Source organism: Bicyclus anynana, chromosome 15, assembly GCF_947172395.1.
Source record: "Bicyclus anynana chromosome 15, ilBicAnyn1.1, whole genome shotgun sequence".
Lineage (NCBI taxonomy): Eukaryota > Metazoa > Arthropoda > Insecta > Lepidoptera > Nymphalidae > Bicyclus > Bicyclus anynana.
The window spans coordinates 15,908,090-15,929,344 of NC_069097.1; the positions used below are offsets into that span (position 1 = coordinate 15,908,090).

A 21,255-nucleotide genomic window follows, 5' to 3' on the forward strand; every position below is an offset into this window, starting at 1 on the left:
CTGTCCGAGGAAGTACTTAATGTTTATTTGTGCTATAGCATCATTGCCAGGTTGCGGTCTGAAGGGGTTGGTTGCCGGTGTATTTTTTTTATTTATTCTTTACTAGTTAACCCTTGACAACAATCTCACCTGATGGTAAGTGATGATGCAATCTAAGATGGAAGCGGGCTAACTAATTGTTAGTAATAGGATGAAAATCCACACCCCTTTCGGTTTTACACGACATCGTACTGGGACGCTAAATCGCTTCGTGGTTCGTCTTTGCCGGTAGGGTGGTAACTAGCCAAGTCTGGACCAATTAAGAAAAACCCAGGACCTCCGTCTTGTAAATCCACCACGCATACCACTGCGCCACGAAGGCCGTCAAAAATTACCGGTACATGAGGCTAATTCACTAACTTTGACGTAAGGTAGGTAGGTTGGGCAAATTTCGGGATGAAGGTTAACCAAATCCAGCTGTGGAGCTTTCGGAGAACTACGCGACATTACTGAAATATACTACAGCCCTACTCAATGTGTACTGTTTACCAACAAACAAATTATAAATGAGGGTATAAATCGCTAGTCATTTCTCACCTAATAATAATAAAAATAGCAGTGCATTGCTCTACTGGGACCGAACGATTATCACTGACATGACGATAATCTGGTTAAAGCCGAAAAGGAAAAAGTATCAAAATACTTGGACCTTCCTCACGAGATTACCGCCATGTGGAATGTTGAGTCAACTATTATTGTTCCGATAGTTGTTTCAGTCAATGGTCTTATAGCGAAAAGCTTCGACCAACATCTTAAGAAGCTTTCGCTTAACTGTTGGATCAAGAGTCGGATACAAAAGGCAGTGATTCTTGAGACGGCGCGTATTGTGAGGAGGTTCCTCACTCTGGAGCCCTGACCACCGGTTGCTTGGGCACTCAAATGTCCCGCAGCGGGAGGGTGAATTTTTTTTATAAATTTTTAATAATGTTTTGTATTTTATACTTATATAAGTATAAAATACAAAACATTGTTACAAATTAAAAAATTAAAAAAAAAAAAGTAATAAATAAATGAATGATTATAAAAATAAAGGTTGTTACAAAAAAATCTATAGTAATTTGAATATTTCCTTTTTATTTTATAAATAATATCTTAAGCTAACTTGTGGCTATAAACACTCGAAGAATTACAATATACTCGTTTCTGAGAGTACTTACAGTAGTAATCTATAATCATGAAAGTCAATAACACCAACGAAAATAACTAAGACAATAATTAACATTAGCTAGCATTATTAGGAACGGTACTAGTTGTTATTCCGAAGCATTCCGTGTATGTATTCAGTTACTAGTATCTCTTCTCTCGGACCCGCCTGGGTCCGGGGGGAAGCACGGCCGAGGCATACGCCTCCTGCGTGCGGTTTCTTTCGCACTCTCCTACTGAAGAGCGGTCGTTGGGTTGCCCGTTTGTAGGGTTTTTGTTTATTCCTTCTTCGACGACTTCAGTCTTCTGCTTTGTGCCCAGTGGGCAGGAGTCTCACGATGGAGTCATTTGTCTTCTTTCGTATGTGCGGGTGCTGCGCCGTAGCGGTTTTGGCGTAGACTCGGATCGCCTGGTTGACGATGACCGAGTCTAGGTCCTCGATACGGAGGTCCCTGGCGATAGTCAGGTTCCTCACGTAGCGAGGGGCGATGGGTATTCAGTTGTATTATTAAAACTGTTTTTATAATAACTGCCCGATGCGAAGCATTTCCTTCGCGCCTAGATATTTCAATCATCATAATAATCTCTCTATCTATATTATTATATAATAATATTTTGATAGAAACTACGATTTTATTACTTTTCTTTTTGCAAAAGGAATTTACTTCAAGTTACAATGTAGTGCCAACCTATTTATATTTAGGTATAGTAAAAAACAAATAAATTTGAAAAAAAATGTACAGAAATTTATAACATAATATTCTATATTTATAATTAGAAGAATTTATCTCTAGTGTTCCAGAAAATAAAAAATAAATTCTATTTTTTGTAGACCTTTAAATTTTTTTTTTTCATATAATTTAACTGCTAATTAGATAATAGTTTGAAAATATATATTACATTATATCAACTATGTATATAGACTACAAATAAACTAAACAAAAAATTAAAAGAATAAAAATTGCTTCATAAATATAATTCATGGAGCAATTTCTACAAGTAAACATACACAAGACAAAATAAATATGTTTAATTTTTCTCGATTTATTTCTTTACTTTCGATTTTTACATTTTTGACTACAATATCTAACTTAGTAAATTGTGTCAAATATGTTATGACATAACAAAACTAAACCATTGTATTGTTTTTGGAATATAAACTAACAGCTAAAACTAACTAAACTATTAATAATAATGAATTATACCCATTGGTGGTTGGGCAACAAACAAAACGAAACATCCCAATCTAAATATATGTTTACTATATCACAATGTAAGCTATTTACATTTAACACTTCGTGTTTCCCCTCATTCATTACATTAATATTTACTAACAAAAAATTAAACTAATTTTTATACAGGATGCTCGGGTGTATTTCTCGTAATTCTGTTATATTCATTACCGAAAACGAATTAAAAATAATCAAGGAACATGTATTCTAAAGTTAATATTTTTGGGGTAAATAATATTTCTTTTGTAAATAGATTTTAAAATGTGTTCCTTACGCATCCATATAATTATGACGTAGCCAAGTTCGACGTAGTTTAAAATGCAAGGATAGCTAAAGTGTGTGTTACATGAAAAGTCTGAATTATTTGAATTACTTTGTATGAAAACAAAGTTTTTTATTTAAAAAATATTAGTTATGCAGTTCAGCTCCTATAAGTGGACTCGTCAACTTTGAAGTTATGGGAAATACTCCCGAGCACCCTGTATATTTATAATATTAGGCAAATAATTATTTTTTTATTAATAATTAATTAATTATCACCATTTATACGTGATCAAAATGCTGTCCGTGTTGCAACCTTTGTTTATATAAACTAAGTCAGTCATCAGCGGCGTGCAGTTCATAGATACAATAATGCATTGCCTACCGAAGACTCATTGTGAAATGTGTAGCCTACCTTAGTTGAGAACCCTCTGCACGCCACTGTCAGTCATACTTCAAGTTCACTATATAATATGTATTACAAATATCTGTTAGCACAACATAGTGAACAGATAATGCCACTTATTACATACTTCGCTCTGACGAGTTGCAACATCCAGAATCCAGGTCTTCATATTATGCACACTTAATGCCTCACAGCGCCTGGTCTACATAATAAATTTTATAATTTTTCCATTATTCGTGGGCCATTTTGTTTTGAATTTTTTTTATTATTATAGTTATTTATAATTTTAATATGAGTGATTTTATGGCGACAATGAATCATATATTATTACATAGAATATATTTCATCTATACATTTTTGGGTTGTTAAAGCTAAATCAATAAAATGAACATTATATTTCGTAAGTACAGTCGTCATATTTGATTTGAATTAGAATCAAATGAAGTAAGCCGGATTTACATTTGTCTGACGTGACGTGAACCATCAGAACAGAATCGGTATTGTACATTTTGTATGCGAGGCATCAGAAGCCATCACATGCCACAACACATAAGTGTAAATGTTGCCATACAAAATGTATGATACGATTCTGTTCTGATGTCACGACACGACACGTCAGACAAATATAAATCCGCCTATATATTTTATATTGTAATCACGGCACGAGGAACTACAGTACGATTTAATATAACTACGATTGGTGTGGAACTCAGACCAATTATTGTATAGGACCTGCCTCGCTAGACGTTACTTTTCTGTCAAAGTACATGATCAACGATCTAATGCGATTATAAAAACTGTATCTATAGAATCGATGTTAAATAGTTGTAATCGTGTTCGTCGGTTAAAGAGCTCCGTAAAAATACCTTTTTGTGTAATTGAATTGTGTAAAAACGGGCAAAAACTTCTAGTATAGTATGAGATATATACCAAATCTAAGCTGGTTTTCCTTAGAAAATGACAGACAATTTTGTTCGTGACTATGAGTGCGATACAGGTCCTTCTATAATTGGTCTGAGGTGTGGAATTGAATCACTACCACTATTATAAGTTATTTCGATGTACGTACGCGAGTGTTACTATAGAATATTGTCTGTCACTATAACAGTCGGGAGGCAACATAGGATAGTGATATTTTCGATTTTGCCTCTTTCCGCCTTTTTTCTTGGGAAGATTTAAAAAAGATCCGCTAGCTAGCTAGCTTAACTACACCGGTGGGGATTACATATGTTTGGAATTTTCTATTAACAACGTAAAACGTATAGAATTATAATGAAATTAACGAAAGATGTTGTACCTGGAGCGAAATAGAAATTTGGAAAGTGCTAGATTATCTTGTCCTTACTTATCTTATCACGATGGCTTGAACGTCGTGGCCTAACCTAATATGCCGCACTCTTTTTTCATCCCGATGGTAAGAAATAAACAGCGATGTAAGACTTATTGACCACCCGCCACCAGAAGGACCTCAAGTTCTTTTAATTTACGATCCCGAAGATGACATACCGACCGACAATGCTTCTTAGGCAACACAACATACCTACACTACACAGTGTCATCGTCGGCGAAAACGAAATTTTCCAATATCTGACATCACATGGACGTGGGCTTTTAACTCACGTTCTCAGAGGTATCCGGATTGATATACTCAGGTTAAAATACCCTTCCAGGACGGCCGTCTAAGTCGAAGTCTGAGTCTCAAAGGAAACGCCCTTAGAGAGTCATTTCACCACTGTATTCTGTTTCTGCCCCACCAGGTGGCGCTTCTGTCCTCAGCTAAGCCCCCGGAGGGGTCCCATTAAGGAGCCTACGGTACTGACACAATCAAAGAAAAAAAATCTTTTCATTTTGCGCACGTAAAAAGTAATTTCAGCAAGCTTTATAGTACTTATTAGCTTAGCTTAGATATCGAAGCGGAACAATGGTAGCGTGAGTTAGACGACTACTAACGCCATCTATCGGCGGTCATGACAACTATTATCGATTTAAACAATAATACTTATATCAGTGGTAGGACTTACAAGAAGTATGTAAAACATCATTAAGACTATAGAAAGTAGTCAGCGGTGTCCGAGCAGCGCGCAGCACGCGCGGGCGCCGGGGGGCGGCGAGCGCTATCGCGGCGCGAGCTGCTTGAGCGCCAGCAGCTCGTCCAGCTGCGCCTTGTACAGCTGCGTCACGTCGTGCAGGTCCAGCCGCAGCTCGTGCAGCTGCTCCTCCTTCTCGCCGTACATCTGCAGCAGCGCGTCGTACTGCTCCTGCAGGCTCTGCCATAACCGACAATTAAATGTATTCAGTATTAAAAAAAAAAAAAACCAAGTATTCCCTTACGACTAAAATGTGTTTACTTTTTTATATTTTACAGTTTACTTCAGTGCGTCGCAACAGGTTATTGAAGTGTACAAAAAGGGATTGTTTCAAAGTTCTCTAACAACGCCATCTATTGTTACTTTATAATAACGTTATATCACACGTATCTTGAAAGCCATTCACCAACTTATTCTCCTAGTCAAACATACGTTTTTTTTTTTATTCTTTACAAGTTAGCCCTTGACTACAATCTCGATAAGTGATGATGCAGTTTAAAATGGAAGCGGGCTAACTTGTTAGAAGGAGGATGAAAATTAACACCCGTTTTCGGTTTCTACACGACATTATACCGGAACGCTAAATCGTTTGGCAGTACGTCTTTATCGGTAGGGTAGTAACTAGTCACGGCCGAAGCCTCCCACCAGCCAGACCAATTAAAGGCGTAAACAAGTTTTACTTCAATAATTAAGTTTTTCCCCCCGTACCTGGTGGTCATGCAGCCTGGCCTGCAGCGCGGCCAGGCGGGCGGTGAGCGCGGCCCGCTCGTCGCGCGCGGCGGCCAGCGCGGCGGCCAGCCCGCGCCGCTCGCCCTCCTTGCGCGTGAGCGCCGCCAGCGCCTCCTCCACGCCCGCCGCCGACACGCCGCCGCCCACCACCGCGCCGCCGCCCTCCTCCTGTGCACGACAACCACTTCTACCACTTAGACCTTGTCCAGAAGGGGCGAGTTCGTCGCGAATCGTATCGCGCGCCAGATTATCGCGCCAGACTATCGACTCGCGCGTGATTCGCTCGTATTGCGCGCAAGTAGAGATACAAGGGACGCATTGTTGCGTCCAGTTAACGCGCGAACTCTAGAGCGAGTACACGTTCAACTCCATGTTTCGCTCGCGCGTTGGTACACGCCTTGTGGACGCAACGGTCGCGCGTAATACGCGCGAGAGAATCGTGGCGAATTCGCCCTTTCTGGACTGAGCCTAACTCGTATGAGTCATCGGCAAAATTCATTTGGGCAGAAGTCTTAACGTAGATTTAAGTCTTACAGGTTAATAAGCCGATTTAAAAACCAGTGAGAATAATGACCTTATTGCTTTACGTTAATATGTTAAATACCAGACGACTCTTGCTATTTCCGAGTCTCTAGGATGCGGCGCCGTGCGAGCGTCCGCATCCGTCCATTGCAGACACGTCTACAGCGGACGGATGCGTGCTGACGTCACATACATTCTGACATTTTTTTACATTAGGTAATAACAATAAAAAACATAGGAAATTGAGTGTTGAAGTTTGAGCACCAACTGTCATTTACTTAGTTAAGAGTGCGCGTTTTAACGTATTACGAACCTTTAATAATCTCTAAAATTATATTTACCCACTGTTGAAATTTTGTTTCTATGTTTTGCTACGAAATGACACGATTAAAATTGACCCTACAACTGTAATACATACCGTTTGCCAGAACGAGGCGGAGAAAGAATCCGAGGCGATAGACTGAGACGGCGATATGTCCCCGCGCGTCGACACTTGCTCCTGGTGAATGAGCAAACATTACGACTAATCAATTCAACTTATTTTTTAAACAAAATTAACACAGATAATAAAATAAGTTTCACGTGTTATTAACATATTGTTCTATTTCGTGTTCACCAAAATTTGACAGAAGGCACGAATTGCGGGACGCGAATAGCATTTTGCATTTTGATTGGCTGGTTCGAAAGTACATTCGTCATCAACATCGATACTAATGGATTAATTATCTTATCTACAAAACTTCAATGATCCAATTTATAAACTTCTTTAGAAAGAGAATAGTTAAGTTTACTTGTAGTATAGCGTTCCGTTTCCTCTCAGTGTCCAGCGCCCCCTGGCACTCCGCCAGCTGCGCCTCCAGCTCGCTCACCCGCGCGCGCTGCGCCGCCGCCTGCTGCTCGCACTCCGCCTGCAGGCTCGCCAGCTCTTGCTGCTTGCTGATAATGTAAATATTCGTCACATGTACTTTACAGGGAAAGTTAATTTAATGGTGAAAGTATGAAAAATGGTCCTGCTCCGCTGTCTCTCCTGTGATGTGGTTGGATTTGATCTATCGAGCCGGAGTAAGGCAGAGATCCAATGGTTAAGTTTCACTTGGTGTTCTAAATAAGCGTGCTTTAGACCACACAATTACAGTAAAACTTCTTTCTACATTAAAAAAACAAAGCATCGCAACAGATTCCTCAAGTGTACAAAAAGGGAATGTTTCAAAGTTCTCTAACAACGCCATCTACTGGTAGAGTAAAACAACATACCCTGTTTAACTATGCCTCACCAGATTACACTTTTCCTAACGGGTAACAACGCTTCCAACAACGTAAAGAAGTCTCACAAATACAATAAAGGGCGCTATACCGGTCGAGCAAGTCCTGGCAGTGCCGCTGCAGCTCGTGCGCGGCGCGGCTGCGCTCGTGCTGCTCCTGCGCCGCGCGGTTGGCCTCCAGCCGGTCGCGCAGCGCCGCCGCCAGCCGCTCCGCCAGCTCGGCCGCCTCGTCGCGCGCCAGCCGCTCACGCTCCGCCGCCTTCGCCGCGCGCGCCTCCGCCGCCGCCAGCTGCGCCGCCAGCGCCCCCGCCGCCGCGCCGTGCGCGCGCTCCCGCTCCAGCGCGCCGCGCTGCAGGGCCGCCAGCTGCTGCAGCAGAGCGGCCGGCGCCTCCGCCTCGCCCGCCGCGCGCGCCTCGCCCGCCTCGCGCGCCTCCGCCGCCTCGCGCCGCAGCGCCTCCTCGCGCGCCAGCCAGCGCTGCTCCTCTGCGCGACACGCACACGTTACTCTACAAGTATACGCTACAGAGCACGCGTCAGCGCGAGCGCACACAGCACAGCTCACCCTTGGCCCGCTCGGCGCGCAGCTGGCGCAGCTCGTGGCGCAGCAGCTCAGCGTCGCGCGCGGCGCGCTCGCCGTCCGCGCGCAGCCGCTCGTGCGCCGCGCGCTGGCGCGACAGCTCGGCCGCGCCGCGGGCCGCGTCCGCCAGCTCGCGCTTCAGCGCCTCCACCGACGTGCGCGCGCCCTCCAGCGCCCGCGACGTGTCGTCCAGGGCGCTCTTTGTCTGTCGACGAATACGCCCTTAGAGTCCGCAGACAGAACAAGTTCGAGTTCTGCGTGGCGCGAACCGCGTAACTTTTGCAAGTTTACAACTCCGCACAACACGCCGCGCAAGTAATAGTGTTATTATACATAACATAATGTCACATTATACCTACTAAATTCAATTAATTAGGTATATAAAAATCTTTCTGGATAACCTGTTCAGTCCTTAGACCATTCAGTGTCATTTCACAGTCAAAAACTGCAGGCTGCGAGAACGTTTGTTACATATTATTGAATTTGGAAAGTGATAAACTGTTCAGACCAATTACAAAGAAATCCAAAAAGTAGTGGTAGGTAGTGACGTCACGGACGTGATCGGTGCGTGAGGGTGTTGCGCGTTTTATCACAGTTAAAAATTAAGTTACAAGTGCTTAACTGAATTTAACTAGTGCAATATGTGCCTACACTTTAAATGAACAAGTGACATTGTTATCTCACCAAGACTTTACCTGGAAAAGGATTTAACGTGATCTATCTGTGTGCTGATTTATGATTTTTTTTTTCTACAAAGAGGGTACTTCGCAAGATTGGTATGATTTACAAGCAAGTTAGACTTGTATCAGCATCGCGCCATCTAGCATACCTACATCACAATTGTTGAATCAGTTGGCAAAGCTATAGTGTCGCCATCTATCAAGAAATAGCTGAACCACGTAACGGTAGACATCTGTCGGATATCAGTGACACTACGTGGAACATAGTAGTTTTCATATCAATCTGCCAAAGTGCAGCGCTTGTGGACGCTTCTTATCGTCGGCAGGGGCCGTTAGCTGTACGAGTTGTCAGGGTCTATACCACACGGGTTGTGTGGGGCTGGGAGAGAATGGTAAATTGCCGAAGCAATGGAAATGCCCCGAATGCCAAGCAAAAAGACCAAAAAAGGGGAATGTTGATACCCCGGTAAAGGCGGCGGAAACCTCTTGTAGCGATGGGGATGAGGCGAGTACGGAACCTGAAATACAATCAGCACGCGTACCTGAATCTACCATTGCTAAACTTAAAGTGGATATAAACGACCGCGATCAGGACCTCTTGCGTGCAGATATAGAGATCTCAAACATGCCGGAAACCCGCGGAGAGAATCCTTGCCATACGGTCTCATTGGTGGCGGCCAAATTAGGAGTTGTCATCAATGAAAATGATATAGTGTTTGCGGAAAGAGTAGGAAAGAAGAATGAAGTTAGATCTGAAACTAGTGATGGGGTGCGTAGTCGGCGGATTGTGGTGCGGCTGTCGCGGCCGTCTCTGCGGGATGACTTTCTCCGCTGTGCCCGCACGAGGCGCGGCGTCACCACCGAAGGTTTTTAATTTAACCCTCCTCATAGACGTTTCTATATTAACGAGAGACTAACTAGAGCAAATAAACACCTATTTTACTTGGTAAGAGAAACCACAAAACAAAAACAGTGGAAGTTCACATGGACAAAGCGTGGAAAAATATACGCCCGGCAAGGAGAGGGTAAAGCTGCTCATCAAATAAAATCCGAATCAGACTTGGAACGGGTTTTTGGAGATGTCGTAGTTGGGTCAGATTCAAACTGATGTTAAATATGTTTCTAACTAAGGTAACGGTTGTATCTATTAGTATTATTAAGAGGAATTTTAGATATTTAGTTATTTTAATAAGTATTTTTAAATTACTATTTTGTCCTATATCCATTTCTCTAAGATCTCTATCAATGTTTAGGATCTCATCAATGTTTCTTTAAAAGTAATGCACTTGATTTTTTACAGTAGTATTTTACAAAGTAAGCAAGTGGCTGGTTCAGGCATGAATCTATGGTGTAACTCTCACAAGCATTGCTCTGTCAGTGGAAAAGCGTCCTATATGTTTGCGTTAAATTTCAGATTGTTACTTTATACTTTTATATTAATATTTATTTATAGTCTATTAGCTCCCCGACAGAAACACTGTAAAATAATATTTTATTCTGTATGTTGCTTCATTACAAGTAAAGATGGGTAATAAAAAACATTTCAAAGTTGGTGTCTTCAATGCCGGTTGCTTAGGAACGCGAAAAGAAGAATTTATTGCGGCAATGAGTGACATATCAGTAGATATTATGGCAATAAACGAAACTTGGATTCGTGAAGGAGAAGATAGCGTCGCACCTATAGTCCCGGGTTTTCGTCTGCGGCACAAACCTCGTCCAGCCAACGTAAAACGTGGACGCGGGGGTGGGGTAGGATTTTACATCAGAAAAGGGCTTAGAATTAAAATCTGCGATCACCCTGAGTTTAACTCGGTAGAGCAAATGTGGCTGGAAACTAAGATAAACGGCAAGCGTCTTATTATTGGTGTCGCATACAGACCTCCTTGGCAGGATGTCAATGTGTTTTTTGATGCACTCACTCAGTCGATCACTGCTTTCTCAGGATATGAGCAAACAGTACTTCTAGGGGACTTTAATATAAATTTACTCAATATTGCGGAATCTAAAACTAAATTATTTAAAGATTTTATTTTTAGTGTTAACCTTACTCAATTGATTGCAGAGCCCACGCATTTCACAGACCACAGCGAGACTTTAATCAACCTAATTTGTACTAACGCTAAAATCCGCGAAACTTCTGTTAATCATATTCCAGACCTTGGAAACCATGCCATAGTAAATGTGACACTTGACTTAAAAAAAGAGAAAATTCCCCCTTGCTGGATAATAAGTAGATCCTTAAATGACATTAACGTTAACAATTTCAAACGAGATCTTAGCAATATAGACTGGCAAAATATAACGAATCAGACTGACTTGAATTGTATAGTATCTGTCGCCGAGGAAGCTTGGCTCACTGAGGGCTCTATGGCCTCAGACCTAATAGTTGTCATGTTTGCTCTGTGGTTATTTCGAATCGACTTGTTATCTAGTGGTCTGATCATTTTGCAGTCAAAATACTATTCCGTTTTGATTTAATTAATAATTAGTCTCTCAAGTAATGATGACAGGTGACAGCAGTAGAAAAGAAACTCTTTAGGTTCTGTGTTGAGATTTTGCTGTCGTAATGGTCAGCAAAATCTACGTTAATTAATTTAATAAATTTAGAAATAAGTTTTCATGTAATTAGGTTTTGATTATTTACTCTAGAAGTAATTAAGATTGTAAAACGTTACCACCATAACGAACGTGGCGGCGATCGACCAATAGGAAATGATCACGTAACTCTCATCCAATGGCATCGCGTCCCAAATGGCGCGTACGCGTGTACCGTCACTGTGTATTCACTCTAGTGAGGCATCCTGCCTCCGTCTGTCTCCGTAGTCTATTGATTTAGTAATTCAGTTCTAATCGCGTTTTTAAGATGGAATAATCGTCTTCTACAATCTACTTGCTAAGTATAGTGAAATAGTGAAGTGTTAAGTAGTGTTATTAAGAAAAGGAAAGTAATTAGTGACTTGGGCTATTAATTGGTTCAATTCTTTGTTGAGCAGCTTGAGGCGTCATGCTGCTTGTCGCGTTAGTGATTTTGTTCGATAATGTTTCGTGATGAAGTAATTATTGATCTTAAATTGTTTACTGTGGGCATGGAGAGCACGTCGGGCAGGGTTGGTGAGTGTTTACTAGTATTAAAAGGCGCCTTTAAACCACACCCAATGGTCACAAGTCCTGGGACTTGCTCGATGTACTTCCTCTACCACAACTACCAGGGTAAAATAGTAAAATTAAGAGTAGTATTGTGTAAGCGATTAGTGAGGTTAAGCATAGCATACCTATTGTAATTGGCAGAGCCGATGACCAAGGTTAGGTCAGTGGTTCTGTCCATATTTTTATTAATGACTCTACGATTTTTACGACATATCCAATTTTACTACCGCTATTTTAAAAATAATAAACATCCACGCTCCTTCTAAGAAAGTTTTAATTAAAGATGAGTATTGCCCGTGGATAACGTTTACGATAAAATGTATGCTAAAATTAAGAAATGAAAGTCATAAACGGTGTAAAGCGACCAAGGTAGAGTCCCATAAAACTTATTACAAAGATCTTAAAAAAATTGTCTTCGAAGCTATGGAAGCTGAAAAATGTGCGTACTATAAATATTTTATAAATCAACATATCAAAGTTCCAAAGCTGATGTGGAAGAATTTTAAGAAACTTTTAACAATGAATAAGAAGAAACATGACGAAATTCCCCACCGTCTATGTAATCCGGATTTGATAAACAGGCATTTTCTTGACATACCGTATAAAAGTTCTGCTACAATTTCTACCTACACTTATTTTGAGTTCAATAGATTTGGGCAAAATACGTTTAACTTAAAGACTACGACTGAGGCAGAAATTATGAAAATTGTTCAAGGATTAAAGTCAAACGCATTAGGATCTGACCTTATCTCATTAGATATGTCAAAGTTGACCCTACCACAAAGCCTAAGTTCTATTACAGATATTATAAATAGGTCAATTATATCCTCAACTTTTCCCGATTCTTGGAAAACTGCAATCGTCAGGCCTCTACCTAAAGTCGATTCGCCAACCTCTCTAAAAGACCTAAGGCCTATTAGCATACTTCCTTGCCTATCCAAAATTTTGGAAAAAGTCGTATGTAGACAACTGACTGAATACTTGGAGGAAAATAATATCTTACCTCCATTACAATTCGGGTTTCGTAAAAATCACAGTACTACTACAGCAATTATAGATGTAATTGATAACATCCTCTCGGCTCAAGATCAAGGCATGACCACGATTCTAGTGCTGCTTGACTTTTCCAGAGCGTTCGACTCTATAAACACAACGCTTCTTCTGTCTAAAATGTCATATTATGGATTTTCACTTAGTACCGTAAAATGGTTTAACAGTTATTTCTCAAATCGTAGTCAATTCGTCCAAATTAATCAAACAGATGGCAAACAATTAGTCTCTACGACTCTACCGGTTCTCAGAGGTGTTCCACAAGGCTCCATACTCAGCCCAATCCTCTTTGCTCTATTCTCAGCAGATATGGTCAGATGTATTAATAACTGCAATTACCACTGTTATGCCGATGATGTTCAGCTATATTACTCATTTCTGCCTCAAAATACACCTGTGGCGATAGCTAACATCCGTCAGGACCTAGAGAACATAGCTAATTAGTCAGATATAAATTCCCTGAATCTAAATCCTAATAAATCCAAATTTATAATTTTAGGCACTAACCACAAACTTAGGCAAGTTGAAATGTTTAAGCCCAGTATTGACATTAGAGGTGACATGTTGGAAAGAGTGCGTGAGGTAAGGAATCTCGGTGTAATATTTGACGAAAATTTACGCTTTGAAAGCCATATTAGAAATGTAGTAAAAAATTGTTTTTACAGGCTAAAACTATTATATAAAATGCGTAGCTACCTCAGCGTTGAAGTGCGAATTCGTTTATGTGAGACCTTAGTGCTTTCAAATCTAAATTATGCAGACGCTGCCTACGGACCATGTTTACTTGCTAGATCTGCCAAGCTTATTCAAAGAGTCCAAAATGCTTGTGCACGATTCTGCTTTCCAGTGCCTCCCCGTTCCCATGTTAGTCCATTTTTAAATAGCGCTAACATACTTAAGATGGAGGCGCGGAGGAAACTACATTTAGCCACTCTAATTTTCGGTGTCATCTCCACTGGTAAACCATCTTATTTGTGTTCACGTATAAAATGGGCCAGTCAAGGTAGTACATGCAGGCCAAGAGGAGCTCCACGTATTTCTTGCCCCTTTCATAGGTCTGCCTCGTTTAAGGGGACTTTTAAGTACTCAGCCTGCAAAATTTGGAACGACCTGCCACCACCAATTAGACTAGCTAAATCTCTTACTGTTTACAAAAAACTAATTAAGGAACCTCTCTTAGTTCTACAGAAACAATAACCAAATATTTTGCAGGACAGTTGTTTTTCTTTGTATTTTTTTTTTGTCCTTATTGTAGTTGTTTAGTAATCTTATTTTATTTTTTATTTATTTTTTGCATATAATATTAATGTTTGTCCTTCGCGCCAATCTAATTTTTAACCGACTTCCAAAAAGGAGGAGGTTCTACGTTCGACTGCATGTACTTATGTTTTTTACTTACTATAGATATGTGGATACATAGTAGTATATTATTTTATCTATTTTAAATTTGGAATCAATAAACGACGCAACGCTCTCCCGATCAGTCCGTGAGCTCACCCTGGGGTCATGCCTGAAAATCAGCGCTATAGTTAGCGTCTTAGCTGTAGCATAGAGCTGAGGCAGCGCCCCATTCAGCCGAAGCCTTAGTATTAAGTTAGTATTAATTCTCATGTTTTTTTTTTCTTATTTATGTTATGTTGTTTTGGCTGAATAAATGTTTTTATTATTATTATTATTATAGTGGTATTGGAATAAGCGACGGAATAATCGCACATATGTCTTGATCTACAAGTATCTACAAGCGTGTCTACAAGTATCTAGTAATAAATGATGTCAAATTAGTCATATCGCTCAATTGCCGAAGTTATCACAAATTTTAATAAAGATACCAGCAATGACTCGTGTCTGACACGAATTTTAAATAATTTCAATGTCACATCATTGCCGGCGCTTTAAACAAAACAATTGCATTATATGAGTGAGATAAGATAACAAAACATTAATCTCTACCTATCGCTGTGATCTGATGTTGAGCAGATTAGATAGCGGCATTACCACCACATGCGACAGCGAAAGACAGACAATCATTTAAATCACTCTAAGCAGAGATTTGTAACAGAAATGTAGATTACAATAGGTTGTATTTTTTATATTGTACGAGTATGCATTCGATTCGAAGTTTCGCAAATGTCTTTATTTTGAATTAAACGCAAATATTTCGTAACTGCGTGTGAGATGGACGACAGGTCGAGACTGGTCGCTTTTCTGCGCAAAAAAAGCGGTACGAAATATCGCATATAGTGACTGAATGACGCACTTCTTGACGTGACTATGGCATTATTTGTATAATTTGAATATCCAGCTACATGTGAGCGGTGACTCCACCGACGTCACTTCCACCTCCTCCTTGGTCGCCATGAGGCGCTAGACGCGGCGGGATCACGTTACCTCCATAAGTTCAGTCTCTAGCTTCTTGTTCTGGGTGGTGAGCCGGTACACGGCTTCGATCTGCGTCACTTCCACCTCCTCCTTGGCCGTCATAGAGCGCTTGACGCGGTCCAGCTCTGACGTCAGCTCCGCCACTCTGTCCCTGCAAACGATATACACCATTTTGTTTATAAAGGTTTTAAAGAATACAAGTTTTATATTGATGAAGCATAAAGCAAGCAAATACTCTCCGTGGCTCGCGCTATTCGGTCGTAGGTATTATAAGAAACATTGAAATGTGTTGAAATAAATATCTGCATTATTGGAAATTCAATGAATAGCAACCCTGAACAATCAACGACCCAGTACCAACAGTTGCTAAATATTATGTTTAATTACCTATCTATTCTGTAACGAGAGAATAAAAATCAAGTGTCTATAATCTATATATATTTTAGAAAAATAAAAGAAGAACACGATAAAATTTGATCTGTTTGTGCTGTTAGTTTCTGGAACTAGTTATTCAACAGATTTTTATGCAGTTTTCACAGATTACACAAAATCTGTAACATCATATACTTTCTTTTAACTAGTAGTACTAATTTCAAAATATTTCATCAAAAATATACACTGCAGTCATAACATAGCTTTGTTTCATCAAGTAAGAAATGAAATTTTCTAAAACCAAAAATTTATGTAGACTTGTGCTACTACTATGTTTATACAAAGAAATATTTTTGACAGGTGCTCGACTCACCTAAGGCCCTTGATGACTTGTTCATTATCCTTCTCCTTGTTCCTCAACTTCTTGATGATGGTGGAGTGCTGCAGCTCCTGCCGCGCCAGCTTCTCCCCCTCCTCTTGCAGCTGGGCGATCATTTCCTCTTTCTCCTTCAAACTGCTCTCGAACTCTGATGAGGTCTTGCGAGTCACTTCAGTTCTCACAGTGTCCAGTTGCTTCCGCAGGTGATCCTGGGTGTTTGACATAGTATTTTGTTGCTGTTTCATATTAACAGTAACCATGAAAAGGCTAGTCATACTGAGTTATGAGATGTACAGAGTTATTTAAAAACCATAAAATAATAAAAGCACAAGTGTTGAAATATTTGTGATTATTTTGGTAATCTTCAAATTAGTTTTGAACCATCAAAGTTATTTTATTTTTCAATTAATTTATTCATTTAATTAAAAGCAAATAACAGTTAGAACAAAAACTTAGGTTCTAGGTGCCAGTTATATGGTTTTGTTATAACTAAACATTTTAAAACCTTTTTCATTTTGCATGAACATTTCTACAAATTAAGATAAGATATATACATTGTTGGTATAGATTAAGAATGAGGATTAATAATATCCATTTTATTCTGTTGTAGTTCAGGGAAGTTTTACTGCAATGCTCATTTCTACCTTGAAGAAGTATAGCAGTAAGATAATAAAACATCAATCCAAAATATATTTTCATGTGGAAAAAATATATATTTTGATGATGTATAAATAAATGAATATTTGTACATCATCAAAAACTAATTAACATTCCTTAGTGGAATGTCAGTCAGTTATTTTACACAAATATTTCCACAATACTAATATTCTTTACCTCTACCAATTATTGACGCTACTTAAAAACTTCTCAAGGTTACACTTCAACCTTGTTGTATTATGAGTTCTTGATGCACTTTGTAAAAAGTACTGTAGTATTAACATAAAAACAAGGAAGTACTGTCAATTGTTCTTGTTATATTTTAAGTTAATATATTTAACTTTTATGCAACACTATATCTATATCTATACTAATATTATAAAGAGGTAAAGTTTGTAAGTTTGTAAGTTTGTCACATTTTTTAAATGGGGTAATCTTCGGAACTACTGGTCCGATTTTAAAAATTCTTTCACCAGTAGAATGCTACATTATCGGGGAGTGCTATAGGCTATATTTTATATTGGTATCATATATATTAGCCGAGTTATCACAGTTTTTATCATACAGGTCGGACTGAAAATCCTCTTAAACAGACTTATTCGCATGCGCTGCCTTAACTATTGTGTAAAATTGAAATTAATGTATGGAGACTTTATGTATCTTTAAAAGTTCTACAAAAAAGTCCGCGACACCATATATCTATCTTCTATATATTAGCAGATATAGTACCTTTTGTGTTTTAAAAATTATTAATTTTATATACTTAGGTTTACGTCATTATTTATACAACTAAACTTTAATCCTTATTAAAATAAATTATTTAATAATCACAAGGATATTATGGAGATAAGATTTGCCCTTTACAGTATGTTAATTACTTAAATAGTTTCGGAGATAATACAAAATTTCTAAAAGACGCAGAAATTCCGCTATATGACGCCCGGCGCTTTCATTTACTTAGTTCCCGTTCCCGTGTGAATATGGGGATCAAACATAGCCTATGACACTCACAAATAACGTACCTTTCTATTGGTAAAACAATTTTCCAAATCGGTCCAGTAAATTCAGAGATTACCTCCTACAACCACACGAACTTTACCTCTTTATATTATTAGCATAGAAGTCTCTATTTCTCTTGGTCATACCACCATTCTCGAAGGACTGGACCGATTTTGCTAAGGGTAAGTAAGATAGAGAAGTTACAGGGTAGGATAGGGTACGGGTAGGGAAGTGTAGGGGTAGTGTAGGGGTAGGATAGCTTTAGGGCCAGGTTTAGGGTAGTGGTAGGGTAGGGGTAGAGGTATGGTAGTGGTAGGGTAGAGGTACGGGTAGGAAAGGGAAGTGGTAGGGTAGGGGTAGGATAGGCGTGAGATAGGGGTACGGGTGGGATAGGGGTAGGAAAGGGATAGGGTACGGGGAGGCTAGGGGTAGGATGGGGGTAGGGGTAGGATGGGGGTAGGGTGTAGGTAAGGTAGGGGTAGAGTAGGAGTAGGTTTGGGGTAGGGGTAGGGTAGGGTAGGGTAGATGTAGGGGTTGGGTAGGGTTGGGGTAGTGGTAGGGTAGGGTAGGGGTAGTAGTAAAGTTGACATCGAAATTTACGCGGACGAAGTCGCGGGCGTCCGCTAGTTGGTAATAGAATTTTAAAATTTTTCAGCACCATATAGTACATAAGATAAAGCTAAAATATAAGATAAGGCTAAAAATTTTGTTTGTTACTGATTGCTTTCTTGCAATTGGTTGCTTGCATAACTATCAAAGCAAAGTTTCACTGGGTCCGCTGGCTTAAAGCTAAAGGATCAGAGTTAAATCCTAGGGTTCAATCCATGCCCATTGGATTATTGCAATACCTATTCCCAGTACAAGCTATTAGTTAAAGAGGAAAGGAGAATATTATTAAAGTTGAAATTGGCACATAATAAGGCTGATGAGTCTGGTGTATCAATATGGTGATGCTCTAGAAACCATTAGCCACCCAAAATCATCCTCAGACTTCTAATAAAAGGCAATAAAAGAGAGAGAAAAGAAAGTTACCTTCTCTCTAATAACTTGTTGGAATTTCTTCTCTAACGCAGACATTCGTTGGGTGTAGTCATCAGCTAGGGTATTGATATCTCCTCCTTCATGCTTCACCATCAGAGATTCCACCTGGCTCTTTAAGCTCGTGTTAGATTCAGTTAATTCTGCATTACTTCTAGTGACTTCTATCAGTCTGTTCTCTCTGGCATCTAAGATTTCTGCCATCTCACACAATCTGCGCATTAACCTATCATTCTCAGACTGGCTCTCGTCACTTGTGTTACTCTGAACAGAAGCTTCTGACAGCTCTCTGTTGTGTCCACGAATTTTAGTTGCTAGACTTTTACCAAGAACTAAATCTACCAGATTTGGTGATGTTGCTCCGTCAACTTTTTGTTTCAACCCATATTTTGCAGGGCTATTCCTACATCCATTGCTACTGTCTCCGTTAGGACTAGGAATTATTTCGATGTCTGAAGAGGTTGCCGTTTCTAATTCATCACCTGAGGTGTGTCCTGAAGTTCGGTCAGATCCTATCTTAACTAAGTCACTCTTACTTTCTGAACTCACTGGTGAAACTCTTTCCTTTACACTCACTTCCTTTTGAGATGATTCACTGCTCTCTGGTGCACTACACTGCTGTTTTTCAATATTGACAAACGCAGAACTTTCAGATTTCGTTAAATCTGCTGAAACATTGATATTATAAAATGAAGAAGAGTCACTCAGCTTCTCCATTAACACATCCTCCTGTTCTGGATCTTTCTTTTGTTCCTCAGTAGCATTTTCTTGAGTAATGCTGTCATTGTCAGCATTTAATGTTCTATCAGACCATGAGCCATCATTTGAAGAGTTTTCACTTATTTGCATCTTATGAGATGCAAGTAAAGATTGATCTATGTTTGCCAAGTCTCGTTCATTCGGCCACCTGGGCTCCATTCGGGCTATTTTAGGAAAAGGACTCAATGGCTTATCATCAGTATCTAGAACAGTGGGTGCAGTGCATTCAGAAATGGAGTTGTAAGACATTGTATCCTCGTCATCATCAGCTACTAAACTCACACTGTCTGCAGTTTCAGCTTTCTCAGTTCTCTCACCAACAGGTGTGGATTTCTTATCAGATAAATTACTCACAGATAGATTAGAGGATGAGCTACTGTTTTTGTCACTTGCGTAGCTATCAAAGCCTAAGCACTCTATTGAACTAGGACTCACGAGACTGTCGGGCAAGATCTCCACAGACTCAGAATTGAGTTTTAAGCCAGCACTGCTACTGTGAGACATGGACTGACACGACACTGCCTCAGAATCTGGGGTCGACTTTAGGCTTTGAGATAAAACCTCCACTGAATCAGAGCTATTCCTGCTCGATACAAATGATAAAACATTAGACATTGAAGAATTGCGTCTGTCATCTGTCTTAGGAGATTCCTCCTTCTTCAAACTTAAACAATCAGCCCCATCGGACATAACAAGTTGACTTTTCGAAAACAAATCATCCTGACTGTCATATTTGTCAGAAATAATGTTCAAAGATTTCGCTTTTGGAGGTCGGATGATGGTATTTGAATCAGATTTCGGTTGGTCGAAAAAAGAACCAGCGAATGAGCCCCAACTTTTTTGAGAGCTGGATTTCGAAGGGCTCTCTGTCACTACGGGCTGGTCGGCAATAGCCTCAGCTCTGCCGCTTTCGGCGCTGACTGTTAGGCCCCAAGAGGAGAAAAAATCAGCGTTATCTTTCTGGGTTACGTTACCGCTTCCGGGCGATGATTTCGTGCTCGAGGGAGCGGTCGGCTCGTCGTCCAATTCGTCATTGCTGTCTTCTTGAATATCCAGAGCTTTATCTATCGTTTTCTGGGCCTCCTTCAATGCTGACTTGGCGAGACTCGTCAGACCCGACGTATCGAACCAGTTCATCTTTAGAACGCATTAGACAATAAAGTGTGTTGAAGTAATCTAATTTCGTGTGAGAACAAATCACAATTATTTCGTATTTTTCACCAAACAATCGCAGAAAAAATAAATCACAACAAAACACAAGTGTCTAAAATATGACGTTTGCACTGCATTCCATTTCGTGTTTATCTTCACGCAATTAAAGTTTATGGGAAACACATCAGCTGTAGGTACAGAATTTAAATAATATTATTCTAATAATTGCGATATCTTTTAACTTTCATTAGCAAAACACAAGAACCTTAAAAAAATTATGACCGACTTTTTAGTTTCTTAGTTTTGATAACTTTCAATTTGTTTTGACATTTCGATCTACGAGGAAAAAAAAAAAGGAAATTGACTAAATATTGCCAACAGAACG

The 21,255-nt window shown here is 39.7% G+C and overlaps 1 protein-coding gene across 1 annotated transcript; it reads right to left on the reverse strand.

Moving 5' to 3' along the window:
• Positions 1-1,999: 1,999 nt before the first annotated feature.
• Positions 2,000-21,175, reverse strand: LOC112052798 (TATA element modulatory factor). The gene is made up of 9 exons (XM_052885809.1): positions 18,954-21,175; positions 16,260-16,474; positions 15,524-15,665; positions 8,244-8,463; positions 7,774-8,164; positions 7,211-7,355; positions 6,838-6,918; positions 5,877-6,065; positions 2,000-5,348 (listed from the first exon to the last, which is right to left on the reverse strand). The coding sequence occupies exons 1-9, from the start codon at positions 20,853-20,855 to the stop codon at positions 5,196-5,198; spliced, it is 3,438 nt and encodes a 1,145-aa protein (XP_052741769.1). The 5' UTR covers positions 20,856-21,175; the 3' UTR covers positions 2,000-5,195.
• Between the last annotated feature and the right edge of the window lie 80 nt (positions 21,176-21,255).

Excerpts from the sequence above, each read along its gene's own strand:
- LOC112052798 (XM_052885809.1), bottom strand. The coding sequence starts at position 20,855 with ATGAACTGGTTCGATACGTCGGGTCTGACGAGTCTCGCCAAGTCAGCA. Across the intron at positions 15,666-16,259 it reads CAAGTCATCAAGGGCCTTAG|GGACAGAGTGGCGGAGCTGA; the intron begins GTGAGTCGAGCA and ends TATCGTTTGCAG. Across the intron at positions 6,919-7,210 it reads AACGGAACGCTATACTACAA|GAGCAAGTGTCGACGCGCGG; the intron begins GTAAACTTAACT and ends CTCATTCACCAG.